Source organism: Quercus suber, unplaced genomic scaffold (genome assembly GCF_002906115.3).
Source record: "Quercus suber isolate HL8 unplaced genomic scaffold, Cork oak 2.0 scaffold_394, whole genome shotgun sequence".
Taxonomy (NCBI): Eukaryota; Viridiplantae; Streptophyta; class Magnoliopsida; order Fagales; family Fagaceae; genus Quercus; species Quercus suber.
The window spans coordinates 125,468-144,093 of record NW_027069846.1 but is presented as its reverse complement, the minus strand read 5'-3'; the positions used below and the strand labels follow the sequence as shown (position 1 = coordinate 144,093).

Here is an 18,626-nt window from a genome sequence, read left to right as displayed (position 1 = left end):
TCCGGAAAATTTTTAGGATACATGGTCACGCATAGAGGAATCGAGGTCAACCCCGACCAGATAAAGGCCATCAATGATTTACGAGCTCCTCGGAATCCCAAGGAGGTTCAGAAGCTAACCGGGATGACCGCTGCCCTCAATCGGTTCATCTCTAGATCAGCAGACAGGTGCCGTCCTTTTTTCTCCCTACTCAACAAGTGGAAGGGGTTCGAATGGACTGAGGAATGTGCTTCTGCGTTTCAGCAACTCAAGGATTATCTGGCTCGGCCACCTATCATGTCCAGTCCTGAGCCTGACGAGGTACTGTTCGCCTACATCGCCGTAGCTCCCTATGCAGTAAGCCTGGTGTTGATACGATCGGATTCTGGCGTACAAAGGCCTGTTTATTACGTAAGCAAGTCGCTGCATGAGGCCGAGATTCGCTACCTGCCTCTGGAGAAGGCTATCCTAGCCGTAGTGCTGGGCACACGGAAGCTACCTCATTACTTCCAAGCCCACACGGTCATCGTTCTCACGCAGCTCCCACTCAAAACTATACTACGAAGTGCTAACTACACCGGTCGGATTGCCAAGTGGGGTACAATCTTAGGGGCTTTCGATATAAGATATATGCCCCGCACATCGGTCAAGGGGCAGGTCCTCGCAGATTTGGTGGCTGAGTTCACGGAGCCCAAGTTAGAAGAAGCAAGGCCCACATCGGACATGGATGAAAAATCAGTTGGCATGATCTCCCAACGAATCCCTCCCATTGGGAAGTGTACGTTGATGGCGCGGCAAACCAAAGAGGATCTGGAGTGGGGCTGGTACTAATATCCCCCGAGAGAATCACCATCGAGAAGTCATTAAGGCTGGACTTCTCAGCAACGAATAATGAGGCGGAGTATGAGGCTCTACTGATGGGAATGACAATGGTCCGTAAAATGGGGGGAAAGTCCGTGGAATTGTTCTCGGACTCAAGATTGGTAGTAGGTCAAGTACAAGGCGAGTTTGAGGCAAAGGACGAAAGAATGCAGGGGTACCTGGGTCGCGTTAAACAGCTGCAGTCAGGGTTTGATTTTTTCAGTTTGCGGCACATCCCCCGGAGTGGCAACTCACATGCTGACTCCCTGGCCACGCTAGCCACCTCTTCGGCACAAAACCTGCCGAGGATCATCCTCGTCGAAGACTTGCGTAGGCCTACAGAGGCGGTGTCAGGGGCAGTCCAGGTTCACCAGGTCAGAGCTGGGCCGTGCTGGATGGACCCTCTAGTCAGATTTCTCAAAGAAGATGAATTGCCTGAAGACAGGGGAGAAGCTGATAAAATTCGAAGGAAGGCGACTAAGTTCTGGTTGTCCGAGGACCAGAAACTGTACAGACGCTCCTACTCGGGGCCATACTTGTTATGCATGCATCCCGAAGAAACTGAGACATTGCTAGAAGAGCTGCACGAAGGAATCTGTGGGAGCCACACTGGAGGCAGGTCCTTGGCTCACCGAGCCCTCACTCAAGGCTATTGGTGGCCCAACATGCAAAAGGAGGCACATGAATACGTTAAAAGGTGCGATCAATGTCAGCGCTTCGCCCCCAACATTCATCAGCCAGGGGGAAACCTTAATCCGCTATCTAGCCCATGGCCTTTTGCCCAATGGGGCTTGGATATCGTGGGACCCTTCCCCAAAGCTGTAGGAAACAAGAAGTACCTTCTGGTCGGAACAGATTACTTCACCAAGTGGGTCGAAGCTGAGCCCTTAGCCAATATCAGAGACGTTGATGTGCAAAAGTTCGTGTGGAAGAATATTGTCACCCGGTTCGGAGTTCCTCACACTCTCATCTCGGACAACGGCTTGCAGTTTGATANGCATTCAGGACTACTGCAGTGAGCTGGGAATTAAACAGATACTCCACTCCAGCCTATCCCCAGGGTAAGGACAGGCAGAAGCCGTCAACAAGGTCATACTCAATGGGTTAAAGAGAGATTAGATGATGCGAAGGGTAAATGGGTAGATGAGCTGCCGCACGTGCTTTGGGCTTACAGGACTACACCTCGTAGGTCTACTGGGGAAACCCCCTTCTCAATGACCTATGGGCTGAAGCTGTCATTCCTTTGGAGACCGGGTTCCCAACGATGAAAACGAGTTCATTCAGTCGGTCGATAACGATGAGCAACTACAGAGGAGCTTGGACTTGATGAGAAAGGAGGGAGAATGCAAATGGTTCGGTTCTGGCACATTATTAACAAAAACTCAGGCAAGGCTATGATGCTAAAGTAAAGCTAAGACCACTAGACTCCTGGTGATCTAGTGTTGAGGAAAGTTGTAGGCACCGCAAAGAACCGGCTTGGGAGAAACTTGGACCCAATTGGAAGGACCATATCGTATCACCTCAGGAGCAGGCATTGGGGCATATTCTTAGAAGACCTAGACGGTCATGTAATACGCGCCCATGGAATGTAAATAACTCAAGAGGTACTTTTATTGACCAAAAATCTTCTTCAACCCGATGTGTCAATTCTCTGCGTAAAATATTCGTTCTATAGTGTTTAAACTTAAACCCAATCATGCCTGTAGTCCTCGCAGATGACTTGGGTTAGTTAGCACTCAGTTACGGTTCTATGTGTTTAAACTTAAACCCAATCATGCCTGTAGTCTCGGACCAGATGACTTGGGTAGTTGCACTCAGTTACGGTTCTATAGTGTTTAAACTTAAACCAATCATGCCTGTAGTCCTCGGACCAGATGACTTGGGTTAGTTAGCACTCAGGTTCGGTTCTATTAGTGTTTAAACTTAAACCCAATCATGCCTGTAGTCTCGGACCAGATGACTTGGGTTAGTTAGCACTCAGTTACGGTTCTATAGTGTTTAAACTTAAACCCATCATGCCTGTAGTCCTCGGACCAGATGACTGGGTTAGTTAGCACTCAGTTACGGTTCTATAGTGTTTAAACTTAAACCCAATCATGCTGTAGTCCTCGGACCAGATGACTTGGGTTAGTTAGCACTCAGTTACGGTTCTATAGTGTTTAAACTTAAACCCAATCATGCTGTAGTCCTCGGACCAGATGACTTGGGTTAGTTAGCACTCAGTTACGGTTCTATAGTGTTTAAACTTAAACCCAATCATGCCTGTAGTCCTCGGACCAGATGACTTGGGTTAGTTAGCACTCAGTTACGGTTCTATAGTGTTTAAACTTAAACCCAATCATGCCTGTAGTCCTCGGACCAGATGACTTGGGTTAGTTAGCACTCAGTTACGGTTCTATAGTGTTTAAACTTAAACCCAATCATGCCTGTAGTCCTCGGACCAGATGACTTGGGTTAGTTAGCACTCAGTTACGGTTCTATAGTGCTTAAACTTAAATCCTATCATGCCTGTAGTCCTCGGACCAGGTGATTAGGGTTGGTTAGCACTCAAGTACATTCGAACCCCATAATCCTTGAACCAATTGACAGGTTAGTCAATACACCCCCCGCGCAGCTGTCTTCACTGGGTTTAGTGTTAAAATTCCTTATTGTGTTTAAATTGATTCTAATTTACATATATCCTCCTCCATTATGTTTAGTACGAAACCGAGGGGTAACAACTTATGTTTTACTTGGGAAAACATGCAAAACTCGCGTATGCACTTACTCTAATCATTATTCGTCAATAACACCTATTCGGCCTGTCCTTTTCAATTTTAGTTTTTATTACTCACACCACCAGCATGATGTATCAGTCAATTTACTCGCATTATTATTGTGTCACAATTGCAATGTATGATTGTATGTACGGCAATAGTAAGTAATAAAGCATGCATCAAAGACATCAAAGATAACTAGGGGGCCAGTCCATTCAAGAAAGAGTATTTACTTAAATCAACAGAACGAGAAAAGAAAAACTACAATCTCTTAAACAGAGAACAAAAGTGCAAATGTAAAATAAAAACCCTACATATCTATGCTTTTGCTGGGGGAAGCCCAGGGTCAGCAGCCTGGCTTGTCCGAGCAGTAGCTTCAGGAAGCTTATCCTTAGGATCACGAGGAACTCTCTCCCCATCTGACCCTTGGCCTTTTCCTTTGGCTGGATCAGCTGGCTTATCTTTGGTGCCTGGCTGACCAGTTTCCTTGCTTGCACCAACGGTGGACGGAGGAGCCTGGCTGGTTTGGCTTGGCCGAGAAGCATCAAGAGGCGGGGGAGCAGAGGAATCGTCCACTGGGATCTCTTGGATATCTGGATCGTAGTAGACACTCCCAGGTAACCTCAGGGGAGAGTCCGAGGCCACTCCAGCTGCGTCCAAGGCCTTTTCCCAAGTTTTGTCGCAGTACTCGCGACAAACTGTGGCAAACTGCTCGGTGAGCTGCTGTGCTGTCTCATCTGCCCCCAGCTGGTACGCTGCCTTCTTCTCGGTTTCAATTGACTCCTTGGCCAATTGAACCTTTTGCTCAGCTGCTTTGGCGTTCCCTCTAGCCTTCTGCAGCTCAGCCCTGAGGCCTTTTACCAGCTCCCGTTCGGTCGCTAAATTGACCTCTGTGGCATTCAGCTGTTTTCGCTGCTCCTCGGCTTGTTTTTCAGCGTTTTTAAGCCCAGCATCGAGGCTCTTTTTCTGGGAGATCGCCTCCTTGAGCTCCTCGGACATCTGAGAATGCTCCTCCTTCAGCCTTCCAAGGGATGCCTCCGCCTCAAGCCGGGACTGGGTTGCTGCTTGGGCCTTGACCCAGGAGTCCTTGTTCAAACCCTCAGCCACGTAGACTTGCTGAGTAACCTGCATGACAACACTTTCAATGTGAAGAAAAGAAACAAAGCCAACCAGGTATAAGACTTAAACTCATAAGTTGTGCACTTACCATGGCTAAGTCCCTCTTAAGGGACATGAAGAGCTCCTGCGGATTGAAGCGCCTGTAAGACTCCATGTCATGGGGGAGGAGGAGTGGTTGCTGCAGGGCTTCGGCGACGTAGCCTGCCCTCCCTCCGTCATAATTCCTGAGGGAGGTATCCCACAGGATTGGGGCGCCATCCAGCTCCAATTTGGGAGACCAGATTCGCGGTCCTCCCCCTCGGCGGACATCGGCCACGAAAGCCTCTTCTCGGCTTTCGGTAGACGGGGCTCTATATGCTCGGTTGTCCACCACCTTCTGCTGCTTAGCCCCTTGTCTGGCGGCGCTTGTTTTTCTCCGACCTCAGAGTGGGGTCTCTTCTTCTTCAAGTCTGGATTGGGCTTCAGACTTGGGTCAGGAACCTGCGTAGACACTGGAGGCAGCGTCACTACTGTTGACGTTCCAGCACCTTTCTGCTCGGGCTTTTTCCCCTGCCCTTCATCAAACTCCTCAGGTCCATATTGTCGTCCGAGGAGGCTTCAGAGAGTGTAGCTAACAGATTAAGGCGAATGCCTGAGTGCCTGTCGGTATCCTCCTCGGCGTCTGAAACCTCTATCACTCGAACGTCTCCTGAACCCTCGCCCTCAAACTGGAATCTATCTATCTGCTCCTCTAGCGAGGAGGTGGAAGAGCCAACCCCTTCGCCTTCAGCCGCCTGTACGAGAGGGACTTGCTGGAGTGGTTGGACGAGAGGGGGTATAGCTTGAGGGCGTGGATGTGGTACGGGTTCTAGATCATACGGCGCCAAAAAACCCTTCCAACCAACGTCAATACGAGCAAGGCGATGGTCCCCTTGAACAATTGCGTTGCCGACCGGTTGGTAACCCTTTGGATATCCTGTGTAGCCCAGAATCAGGGGAGCCGATCGGAGCTGTCCGTCTTCGCTCACAAAAATCTCAGATCTCAACAGGAAATTGAGGGCGGGACGTTCGTAAGGCTTAGCCGAGGAGATACGTGGTTTTTATCTGTTTCAAGGCACAGCAAAGCTATGTTAGGGACTCAAAAACAGTAGCACAAAAAGAACCAAAAACGATTAGAAGACGAGGACTCTAGGCCTATGGTTAGTGTGCCTAAATCTAACATGGCCCACCTGGCTTTCCACGCTTGGTTGGGCAGTGATGGCCGTCATGCCATGCACCCGAGACGATCACATAGTCGTCTTTCATCCCTTTGTTGGATTTGGGGAGGCAAGAAATGAGCCTGACCACGTCCGACCGGGATTTTAAGTAGTACCCCGCGTCTTGCTGGCTGTGGCATTCGTACAGATGTACTACATCGAGCCAGGTGAGGCCCAATCCTAGGTGGAGGTTAAGGTGTTCAATGGCCCCTAGAATCCTAAACATGTTGGGCGCGCACTGCCAGGGAGTGATCCTATGGTTCCGGAGATAGCTAGTGGTAATGGGACCCATGGGGATGGTCATCCCCCTTCTTTGAAGGCGATAAGAGGAATAACCACTTCTCCCGTCTCCCGGTCCGTTAGAATCTTTTCTGGGGGGCAATACCTCACACCCACGTTGGGAGGGATGTGGTACGTGGCCCTAAATGCTTCTAATCGCTCAGGGGTATCCACCATGTACTCGAGTTTTCCCATGGTGCTTAGTTGAAACTGTTGGCCGAAGAGAAAATTAAAAGGTGTGGTAAACGATGACTCACCGGGACTAAATCGGAGAGAAGATTTCAGGCTTGTAGGAGGGTTCTTGATGGCTCTGAGGAAGCCTGAAAGCAGCGATTGGGAGTTTTGGACGGAGCGGTGCGTCTGTTCTCTCTGGAGCGTCTGAAGATTCACGAAGTGAAGAAGAAATAATGTCCTCTGAAGCTTTATACGGGGTCAAACGAAGGGTCAGGAGCACTCCCGCCCAAATTTCGAAGAAAAACCCCAGCCGTTGGATCATTCAATCACCGTTGGATAGGAAGGATGAAGCGCCACCTGGTGCAATTAATGAAGCGCCTGGGGAATAAGGAAACCGCAGTGACATTAATGAAGCGACAGTGCCTATACTTATGCACGTGCCAATTCAAATTTGCCTGTTTACAAGCTTTTGTTCCAGGGCAGGTCAAAATCCTACTTTTTCTCTTCGGATGCGTACGAAAAACTACAATTTTGAGGGGCTAATGTGGGGGGAGAAAACCCAGCCCAACTTATTGGGCCCAAGGCCCTGAATGAGGAACACTCTTCATCCGAGGAGATGGGGCCTTCAGTCGGATGCCCACGCCAATGGGGGATGCCTGGAGATGAGCACGTATACCATCCGAGGAGATGCTCATATGTCCGAGTAGTCATGCGTCCTCGGATCCGAAGAGGTTTGATCAAACACGAGTATGGGAGGTTCAACTGATCTATTTGACAAGTGTCAAGAGGGAGAGGAACCTCGGACACACATAAAGATAACGGCAACAGAGAAATATCAAGGAGGCATACTCCAACCACCACATTTAATGCACTGCACCTAACTCCTGGCCGCATTTATGTGGATAGGACCCTGAACAGTGCTTTCTCAGCTACCGCCACTCACATAAGGCTAAAAGTGGGGTGATGGGACATGTACTCAAGTGGGTGCCTGGATGATGAACAAGTGGACGGAGGAGATGTAAGAAGGCAATGCTATATAAGGGAAGGGTACCTCTGATAGAGGGGGATCGAAAATAGGAGAGGAAAAGGATATATGAGATGGTTGTAGCCCCAGGAATTGTAACCTTATATGATCAATGAAAAACATCTCTTCGGACGGAGTATTCATATTAGTCCGAGAGCACATTAATCCAAATCTTCCCATTCGCATCGCTGTTTGATATTGTTATTTTCATTATTAGCCTAGCTCTTTCACCCACTCTCTACAAAATTTATTGTTTTGGGCTCGGTGGGCCAAGGACCCATACCTTTTTGGACTTGGGCTGCAAAAACGGACCCTACAGTTACAATAATTATTGTTATCACAATATTTTCACAATTGTTAAGATCTCAATTTCTTATAGATCAAATAAAAAAATGCTAAGTTCACAACATTTTAACATTAATTTCTACAGTGCCTAAAGTTTTATTTTCCCCTAGTTATCAGTTTGTGTTTTTTTTTTCCTTTTAAATATTAATGTAAGCTGGCATATCTATTAACTATATAAAAAGAGCCAAAGGCTCATGAATAGTGTTTTTTTGGTTTATTCAACTAGTGAGGTGCACTTTTTCTTTTTCTTTTTCTTTTTTCCCCTTCAAGTATGTCAGTTGGTTTGAGTTTTGTTTTTGTTTTTGTTTTTTTTTTTAAGATCTTTATATGTTTACTTTGTACTTGCAATGCAAGTTTACAATGTAAATACATAAAAGTGGTTAATATTTTTCACAAAAAAATGGTAAATATTGTACAAATTTTGTAAATGTATACAAAATTTGCCAATTTTTTTTGTGTCTACAATATAAATTTACATTATAATTAAGTACAATGTATACATAGAGATATTATGAAAATGTTGTGACGCATGTGTCAATTCCTTATGGGTCAAAATAAAATAAAATAAAATAATAAAATATTATACTGAGATCTAGCACAACTAAAAATGTCATGACATTTTGTTGTTATTACAATATATTCACAACTATTGAGGTGTAAGTTATAGGTCAAAATAAAATAATAAAATATTGGATTAGGATCTGTCACGGTCTTATACGAATAAGATTAACTTTTTATGACATAATTATCAAAATTCTTAAAATTAATGTCTCTTTTGATTAATGTAAATTTCTATGTATTTTAAAAAAAATAAAATGATTTATATCTTTATTTTGTGATACAAATAAAATCTAAAATTGATCCTAATCACTACTTTTTTTTTTCTATGGCTAGCACGTGCTGCTCTGTCTAGTTTAAAAAAATAAGTGTCAATAAAATTTTATTTTACAAACATTAATTTTAAATTAGTATTGTGAATCATTCTCAAAAAAAAAAAAAAAAATAGTATTGTGAAAATATTGTGGCATTTTATTATATCTTTAAACTTTTTAAATTAGTACTATTTTTCTTTAGAAAAAAAATAGTACTATTGACAAAATATTTTTATAACAATTTCATAATAAAGTTTACATAGTAAGTTGTTATTAGTTCTCATCTAGACCTATTAGGGACTTTTTTTTTTTCCTACCATTAACAACTTGTCATATCGACTTTATTGTGAAATTTTTGTGAAAATATTGTGTCCATAACTTGCATTAAGAGAGGTAATTAAAACAAAGAATTCTCTTTATATGGACATTATCCTTTTTGGTAATTTATCTCTCAAACTACCTCTTTTATAAGTGTTAGCCAGACACTTAGTTTTTTCAAAAAGTACTTTTTAACAACTTTTACCAAACACTCAGCTTTTACAAAAAATCCAGTTTCATATCGCACTTTTTTAAACCCCCACTTTTTCAAAAAGCACAATATCAAAAAGTTGAACCAAACTCATCCAAAGTTTAGAACAAAACATTATTTGACTCAAAAGTTATTTTTATTTGTAGGGTCAATTTTTGTGGCCCAAGCCCAAAAGATCTGGAGTCTAAGCCCAATGAACTCAAGACAATGAATTTGTAGAGAGTGGGTGAAAGAGCTGGACTTGATAGGAATTAAACAACGGCTAGCATGGGATTCAAAGATAAATAAACATAAAAGCACTCATAAAGCCTGACTGAATAAACGTCCGAAGAGATAGTTCATAAATTATAATCTTATTTTTGAACTCTAACAGTCTTTTGTACTATAGTTTCTCTTCTTTTTCTTCCTCCCTCCTTTTTTCTCCCTTCTTATAGGGGATCTTTCACATTATATAGTGCCTTTTGGATCATCTTGATTGTACATTTGTTAGTCATCTGAGTATCTACTCGAGTACATGTCCCATCAGATCTCTTCTTTGGTTCTCATTGTGTTTCAATTGAGATAAGGTCAGAGATGTCTCAAATGGATTTTTTTTTTTTTTTTTTTTTTTTTGAGATGAAACCGTACCTATTCTGCAGGAACAAAAGTCAGCAAAGCAAATTGAACTTGCTGGAGAAGCTTGTCTGAAAGAGAAGAATTGAGTTCATCTTTTCCTCTTTAATTATGTACAAAAGCTCAGCAACATTTATGAAGTAATGTACAATAGTCAAGCCACATAAATGAATAAGTGATGTTAAACTTGTGGGACACGTTGGAAGGAAGAAAGAAAAGAAACAAGCAAAAGGCAAGGGTCATTCGGCCAAGGGAGAGCTAAAGAAAAGAAATTGGTTGAAGCAAAGTCAAGATAAGTTGGCTTGCATATATTTTGACTTGATGTGAAGAGTGTGAAAGGGAGAAAAAAAGGAAAAATGAAGAAATAAAAAGAGAGGCCATTCGGCCATTTGAAGGGGTGAAGAGTGAAAGAGTGAAGTCCCAAACTTTGCTTCTCAAGGCTAACTGTGCTGTCAGTTGTGTTGCTTGGCTAGCCACTGTGATTTGGCCTTTGCTTGGAGCTATCAAGAAGAGGCTAATCCATAGGCAGGAGTAACTTTGTCAAGTGAAGCTAGTTACAATTGTACTGTCATGTTAGGCTAATAGGATCTCATATATAAAATTTAAAATCCACAGAATTTTCTCTATATGGATTATGACTTTCAATTGACTCTAGAGTCAAGAACTTTGTCACTACAATTAAAATAGGACTCCATGAACAAAATTAGGCAAGTGCCACAAATACAAAAATTCAAGGAAGATAATTTTTAAAGCAAGTAGAAGTTTTAGGCCTACAAACAAACAAAAAACGATGCTCCTCCCCCAAATACAAAAGTTCAAGAAGCCTTTTTGCTAACAAGATCTAACTAAAAGACACATTTGGAAAACCATAGTAAAAGATAAAAAATTTGCAAAATTAAGTTAATATCTCAATGCATGATCTCTATGGACTTGGATCGTGGTTGATAAATTCCTACAAGCAATCACACTTCTATCTTCAATTCTATCTTGTTATTCAACATCTTCATAATTTCATTGATTTCCCACCTTGGGTAATTGTGCCTACATATCAATGTATAACAAATTAGAAATCAATAAAATCAAAGCAAAAAATTAATAATTAAATCAACTTTCATCTAATTACCTGTATCAAGTTCAACATATCAGTAAAGCCAGGTGTATTTAAATTTGCCATGCTATCTTCCTGATACATTTAACAATGAAACAAATAAAAATAAAAGCAAAAAATAAATCAATAATAAACTTTCAATTAGTTACCTGTGTCAAGTTCAGCATATCAGTAAAGCCAGGTGTATTTAAATTTGCCATGCTATCTTCCTGATACATTTAACAATGAAACAAATAAAAATAAAAGCGAAAAATAAATCAATAATAAACTATTCATTTAATTACCTGTGTCAAGTTTAGCATATCAGTAAAGCCAGGTGTATTTAAATTTACCATGCTATCTTCCTGATACATTTCACAATGAAAATCATATAAATAATTTAGAGAATTAGTACATACTATTGACTAACAAATCGTAAGCACAAAGTAACAAAACACAAAACAAATTTCATACCGGTGTGAGCTGTTGAATATGAGAGGATGCTTTAGTTTGACGTTTTCTCTTTCTTGTAGCTTTCTCTAATGCACCCTTTCTTCTACGAGATGTCCCTACACATGCTTGTCTCCCTTTAAGCTTAATTCCCTTAATTTTATTTCCTTCACAATTAGTAGGCTGCACATTATCATTAGCTCCTTGAGCCTTTGATTTGAAATGAGTGTTCCCCACAGTAGATTCTTCAATTGATAAATTTTTCAAATTTGCCTCTACTTTGTTCAAAGTATTTTCATGAGCATCCAAAGAAATACGAAAAGTCTCATCAGTCAGTGCAGCTCTTGCTGCCAAATTAGAATACAATTTAAGCAACACTTTATAACAACTTCCCACATCTGCATTTTGGTCATGTGGTCCTACATGCATATAATTTTTCATTGTAGAACCAACCCTTGCATCTTTTGTCCACCTTTTTAAAATATACTGATTTGGCACCCTCTTACAATTTTGAAGAGATAACACTTTTAAGGCATGGGCACATAAAATTCCAACAAATTCAAATTTATTACAACTACACATTACTGTAGAAGCCAATGAATCAAATTGAACAATGTGTTGGCGAGATTTACGGGGAGAAATAACTTTATATTTTACCACAGATCCAACCTCAGCCTCCTTATGCAATTCACAATCCCAAGTGAGCCATAATTCACGATTAAACAACTTAAATACTGCAAGAGTATAAACACTAGCTGCATGCTTCAATATTTCTACTGGATATTCTAATGATGGTTTACTTTGAGTTGCTTTAAAATCTGCTCTCAACTCTTCAAAACTTCTATCATCAACCAACCTTTGAAAGTGACGAAAGAAACGCAACAAGTCATAATTATAAGTTATGTACCTTTTAATTTGACTGTTCATACTCTCGCTTCTCTGAGTAGTAGACATATCAGCACAAAATGTTTTCCTCCCATAAACCAAAGCCCATTTCTCCCTTAACTCAAATTGTCTTTGCAACCAACTGTTATTCTTTAGATCATATTTATCAAGAATATTATCCCATGCATCTAAAAAATCATCTTCATAGTCATGGTCATATACACAACTACTAAAATCTGCTGCAAAAGTACTGTACCTTCCAAACACTTCTTTAAGGTTCTTAGCTGCATTCTGGTACATATGCCAAACACATAAACGATGATGTGTTTCTGGCCATTGTGAAGCTAATGCCTTTGCCATTGCAGCATCTTGGTCTGTGAGGATAGTCTGTGGTTTCTTACCAAACATTGCTTTCTGAAAAGAATCAAACAACCACATGAAAGTCTCAGATGTTTCATCATATAACAATGCAGCACCAAAGATGATAGTTTGTTTATGATGATTTACACCAACAAACAATGCAAACAGCCTACCTTCTTTATTTTTTTTGTAAGTTGTATCAAAGCACACTACATCTCCAAAATATTCATAATCCAACTTCATTCTACCATCTGCCCAAAAAACATTTGTAATTAGATCATCAACGTCAACCTGAATTGCATAAGAAAAATTAAGGTCTTCAGATTGCATTCTTTGAAGATATTCAAGTAGGCCTCCTGTATCCCCGCTTTTCATCTCTTCTGTTCGTCTTGTACGCAAATAATTATTATAATCCTCAGGAATGAAGCCAAGATTGTCAAGTCCACCTACCCTTCTGGCCATTAGTCCTACACTTGCTCTTGGTGTAATTCCAGAACTATCTGCTAATTCAACCTCAACAGCTTGGGTTGGATTAATGGACCTTTGAGATCTAAGGAATATACGCTTATGAGAAGAAGCTAAGACATGTGTGTGCTCTGACACAAATTTTACCACACGATATTTTTCACTATATCTACAACTAATTTTCATCTCTGCCAAGCAACCGCATCTTGTTTCTGGACGATGGCATTTCACATTATCATCTCTTTTGTCATTCCCTCGTATACCCTCGCAAGAGCAACAAAAAACTCTATCTAACCATTTGCGTGAACCATCTTTATCACCCTTGTGGCCCTTACTTCGCCTAATACTAAATCCAACTACACGCGCATAACTATTATAGAAATCATATGCATCTTGCTCAGTCTCAAACTCAATTCCTAATTTCGGAGTCACTTCTTCTTCTACGTTAGCATGAATTTTATCGTTGCTATCTATTGATATTGGTTCTGGTTGTTCAACTATCACAAGTGGTGAGTCCTCATCTTCAAAATTCAATTTTCGAACTGATTGACTATCAGTCTTAGTATGATAATTGCTATCACTCATGACACATATCAGTAAAGCCAGGTGTATTTAAATTTGCCATGCTATCTTCCTGATACATTTAACAATGAAACAAATAAAAATAAAAGCAAAAAATAAATCAATAATAAACTTTCAATTAGTTACCTGTGTCAAGTTCAGCATATCAGTAAAGCCAGGTGTATTTAAATTTGCCATGCTATCTTCCTGATACATTTAACAATGAAACAAATAAAAATAAAAGCGAAAAATAAATCAATAATAAACTATTCATTTAATTACCTGTGTCAAGTTTAGCATATCAGTAAAGCCAGGTGTATTTAAATTTACCATGCTATCTTCCTGATACATTTCACAATGAAAATCATATAAATAATTTAGAGAATTAGTACATACTATTGACTAACAAATCGTAAGCACAAAGTAACAAAACACAAAACAAATTTCATACCGGTGTGAGCTGTTGAATATGAGAGGATGCTTTAGTTTGACGTTTTCTCTTTCTTGTAGCTTTCTCTAATGCACCCTTTCTTCTACGAGATGTCCCTACACATGCTTGTCTCCCTTTAAGCTTAATTCCCTTAATTTTATTTCCTTCACAATTAGTAGGCTGCACATTATCATTAGCTCCTTGAGCCTTTGATTTGAAATGAGTGTTCCCCACAGTAGATTCTTCAATTGATAAATTTTTCAAATTTGCCTCTACTTTGTTCAAAGTATTTTCATGAGCATCCAAAGAAATACGAAAAGTCTCATCAGTCAGTGCAGCTCTTGCTGCCAAATTAGAATACAATTTAAGCAACACTTTATAACAACTTCCCACATCTGCATTTTGGTCATGTGGTCCTACATGCATATAATTTTTCATTGTAGAACCAACCCTTGCATCTTTTGTCCACCTTTTTAAAATATACTGATTTGGCACCCTCTTACAATTTTGAAGAGATAACACTTTTAAGGCATGGGCACATAAAATTCCAACAAATTCAAATTTATTACAACTACACATTACTGTAGAAGCCAATGAATCAAATTGAACAATGTGTTGGCGAGATTTACGGGGAGAAATAACTTTATATTTTACCACAGATCCAACCTCAGCCTCCTTATGCAATTCACAATCCCAAGTGAGCCATAATTCACGATTAAACAACTTAAATACTGCAAGAGTATAAACACTAGCTGCATGCTTCAATATTTCTACTGGATATTCTAATGATGGTTTACTTTGAGTTGCTTTAAAATCTGCTCTCAACTCTTCAAAACTTCTATCATCAACCAACCTTTGAAAGTGACGAAAGAAACGCAACAAGTCATAATTATAAGTTATGTACCTTTTAATTTGACTGTTCATACTCTCGCTTCTCTGAGTAGTAGACATATCAGCACAAAATGTTTTCCTCCCATAAACCAAAGCCCATTTCTCCCTTAACTCAAATTGTCTTTGCAACCAACTGTTATTCTTTAGATCATATTTATCAAGAATATTATCCCATGCATCTAAAAAATCATCTTCATAGTCATGGTCATATACACAACTACTAAAATCTGCTGCAAAAGTACTGTACCTTCCAAACACTTCTTTAAGGTTCTTAGCTGCATTCTGGTACATATGCCAAACACATAAACGATGATGTGTTTCTGGCCATTGTGAAGCTAATGCCTTTGCCATTGCAGCATCTTGGTCTGTGAGGATAGTCTGTGGTTTCTTACCAAACATTGCTTTCTGAAAAGAATCAAACAACCACATGAAAGTCTCAGATGTTTCATCATATAACAATGCAGCACCAAAGATGATAGTTTGTTTATGATGATTTACACCAACAAACAATGCAAACAGCCTACCTTCTTTATTTTTTTTGTAAGTTGTATCAAAGCACACTACATCTCCAAAATATTCATAATCCAACTTCATTCTACCATCTGCCCAAAAAACATTTGTAATTAGATCATCAACGTCAACCTGAATTGCATAAGAAAAATTAAGGTCTTCAGATTGCATTCTTTGAAGATATTCAAGTAGGCCTCCTGTATCCCCGCTTTTCATCTCTTCTGTTCGTCTTGTACGCAAATAATTATTATAATCCTCAGGAATGAAGCCAAGATTGTCAAGTCCACCTACCCTTCTGGCCATTAGTCCTACACTTGCTCTTGGTGTAATTCCAGAACTATCTGCTAATTCAACCTCAACAGCTTGGGTTGGATTAATGGACCTTTGAGATCTAAGGAATATACGCTTATGAGAAGAAGCTAAGACATGTGTGTGCTCTGACACAAATTTTACCACACGATATTTTTCACTATATCTACAACTAATTTTCATCTCTGCCAAGCAACCGCATCTTGTTTCTGGACGATGGCATTTCACATTATCATCTCTTTTGTCATTCCCTCGTATACCCTCGCAAGAGCAACAAAAAACTCTATCTAACCATTTGCGTGAACCATCTTTATCACCCTTGTGGCCCTTACTTCGCCTAATACTAAATCCAACTACACGCGCATAACTATTATAGAAATCATATGCATCTTGCTCAGTCTCAAACTCAATTCCTAATTTCGGAGTCACTTCTTCTTCTACGTTAGCATGAATTTTATCGTTGCTATCTATTGATATTGGTTCTGGTTGTTCAACTATCACAAGTGGTGAGTCCTCATCTTCAAAATTCAATTTTCGAACTGATTGACTATCAGTCTTAGTATGATAATTGCTATCACTCATGACCTTAATACAAAACAAAAACAACGTAGTTATTTTTTTTTAATAAACAACATATACATATATATACACACTTCAGACACAAACTCACACAAGTGTATATAAGAATGTTATAAATTCTAAAATAAATTAAAAAAAAATTATTTACACTAAACCAAAAGGAGAGAACTTACTGTGTGACTGAACAATACGTCAAAGCCTTGAAGGTTGCTTGTTTCAGCAGAGTCTCTCAAAAGTTGAAACAAAAGGAGCCTCTGTCCCGTACAAAAATAAAAGCAAAAGCTGGAAACACTTTGGGAGAAAGTAATATAATGAGACAATAGAGGGGAAGAGTCCAAATCAAAAACAAAGGCTGCAGCAAGAGACAAAACTCAGCCAAAAGTTCTTGTTGACTCAAACCACATGGAGAAGAGAAAAGAAAGAAATCAAAAGTCGGAAACAAAGGAGTCCAAAAAAGCTGCGGAAGAAAAAAAAGAAAAAAGAAAAGAAAGGGATTTTAACATTAACGTTTCAGTAACGTGAGAGTTAAAGTCAGAGCTATCTCATTTAATGAGAGAGTCTACCTGTTTAAATTTTATTGGTGGAGCATGAAGTGGAGCATATTTGATGAGACAGAAGATTTGGACTTCTTCAATAGTTTTCACTTATTAAACGCCTCAACAGTTTTTACTTATTTATTTTTTATTTTTAAGAATTTAAATTTCAAGACATATACATGTGTGGCATATTTTTAACTTTTGTATGTTTTTTTAGGGGTAATTCTATAGTACCCCCTCTTTTTTTTTTGGGGGTATGGTACCCACTAATAGGCAACTTGCTATATCAGGTTACCAAAATATCACATTTGATGGTACCATTCTCACATTGTGTAGTACTAATATCACATGTGAATGTACTTTTGTCACATTTGGTGGTTTCCTTATTTTTTTTCTCACATTTGATGGTATCATCCTCATATTATGCAGTATTAACATCACATGTGACTATACTTTTGTCACATTTGGTGGTTCCTTTATTTTATTTTTTTTCACATTTGATGGCACCATCCTCATATTGTGTAGTACTAACATCACATGTGATTGTACTTTTGTCACATTTGGTAGTTCCCTTATTTTTTCTCACATTTGATAGTACCATCCTCACATTATGTAGTACCAACATCATATGTGACTGTACTTTTGTCACATTCAGTGGTTCCTTTATTTTTTTTTTTCTCACATTTGATGATATCATCCTCATATTGTGTAGTACTAACATCACATGTGATTGTATTTTTGTCACATTCGATGGTTCCCTTATTTTTTCTCACATTTGATGGTACCATCCTCACATTGCGCAGTATCAACATTACATATAACTGTACTTTTGTCACATTCGGTGGTTCTTTATTTTTTTTTTCTCACATTTGATAGTACCATCATCATATTGTGCAGTACCAACATCACTTGTGACTGTATTTTGTCGCATTTGGTGGTTCCTTTACTTTTTTCTCACATTTGATGGTGTCATCCTCACATTGCACAGTACCAACATCACATGTGACTGTACTTTTGTCATATTCGGTAGTTTCCTTATTTTTTTTTCTCACATTTTATGGTACTATCCTCACATTGCACAGCACTAACATCGCATGTGACTGTACTTTTGTCACATTCAGCGGTTCCCTTATTTTTTTTCCTCACATTTTATAGTACCAACCTCACATTGCGCAGTACTAACATCACATGTGATTGTACTTTTGTCACATTCGGTGGTTCCCTTATTTTTTTTCTCACATTTTATGGTACCAACCTTATATTGCACAGTACCAACATCACATATGACTATACTTTTGTCACATTCAGTGGTTTCCTTTTTTTTTTTTCTCACATTTTATGGTACTAGTCTCACATTGCGCAGTACCTACATTACATGTAATTGTACTTTTGTCACATTCGGTGGTTCCCTTATTTTGTTTTCCTCACATTTTATGGTACCAGCCTCATATTGCGCATACCAATATCATATGTGACTGTACTTTTGTCACATTCAGTGGTTCCCTTTTTTTTTTCTCATATTTGATGGTACCATCCTCACATTGAACAGTACCAACATCACATGTGACTATATTTTTGTCATATTTTGTGATTCCCATATTTTTTCTTACATTTGATGGTACCATTCACACATTGCGCAATACTAACACCACATGTGACTGTACTTTTGTCACATTCGGTGATTCCTTTATTTATTTTTTTTCTCGCGTTTGATGGTATCATCCTCCCATTGTGCAGTACTAACATCACATATGACTTTACTGTTGTCACATTCGATG

At 39.6% G+C, this 18,626-nt stretch overlaps 1 protein-coding gene across 1 annotated transcript; it reads right to left on the bottom strand.

The window, feature by feature from the left end:
• Positions 1-3,787: 3,787 nt before the first annotated feature.
• LOC136062240 (uncharacterized) lies at positions 3,788-5,077 on the bottom strand. The gene is made up of 2 exons (XM_065761069.1): positions 4,804-5,077; positions 3,788-4,721 (listed from the first exon to the last, which is right to left on the bottom strand). Exons 1-2 carry the CDS (start codon positions 4,867-4,869, stop codon positions 3,915-3,917), a joined length of 873 nt encoding a protein of 290 aa, XP_065617141.1. The 5' UTR covers positions 4,870-5,077; the 3' UTR covers positions 3,788-3,914.
• Positions 5,078-18,626: the final 13,549 nt, after the last annotated feature.

Excerpts from the sequence above, each read along its gene's own strand:
- LOC136062240 (XM_065761069.1), bottom strand. The coding sequence starts at position 4,869 with ATGGAGTCTTACAGGCGCTTCAATCCGCAGGAGCTCTTCATGTCCCTT. Across the intron at positions 4,722-4,803 it reads TTAAGAGGGACTTAGCCATG|GTTACTCAGCAAGTCTACGT; the intron begins GTAAGTGCACAA and ends GTTGTCATGCAG.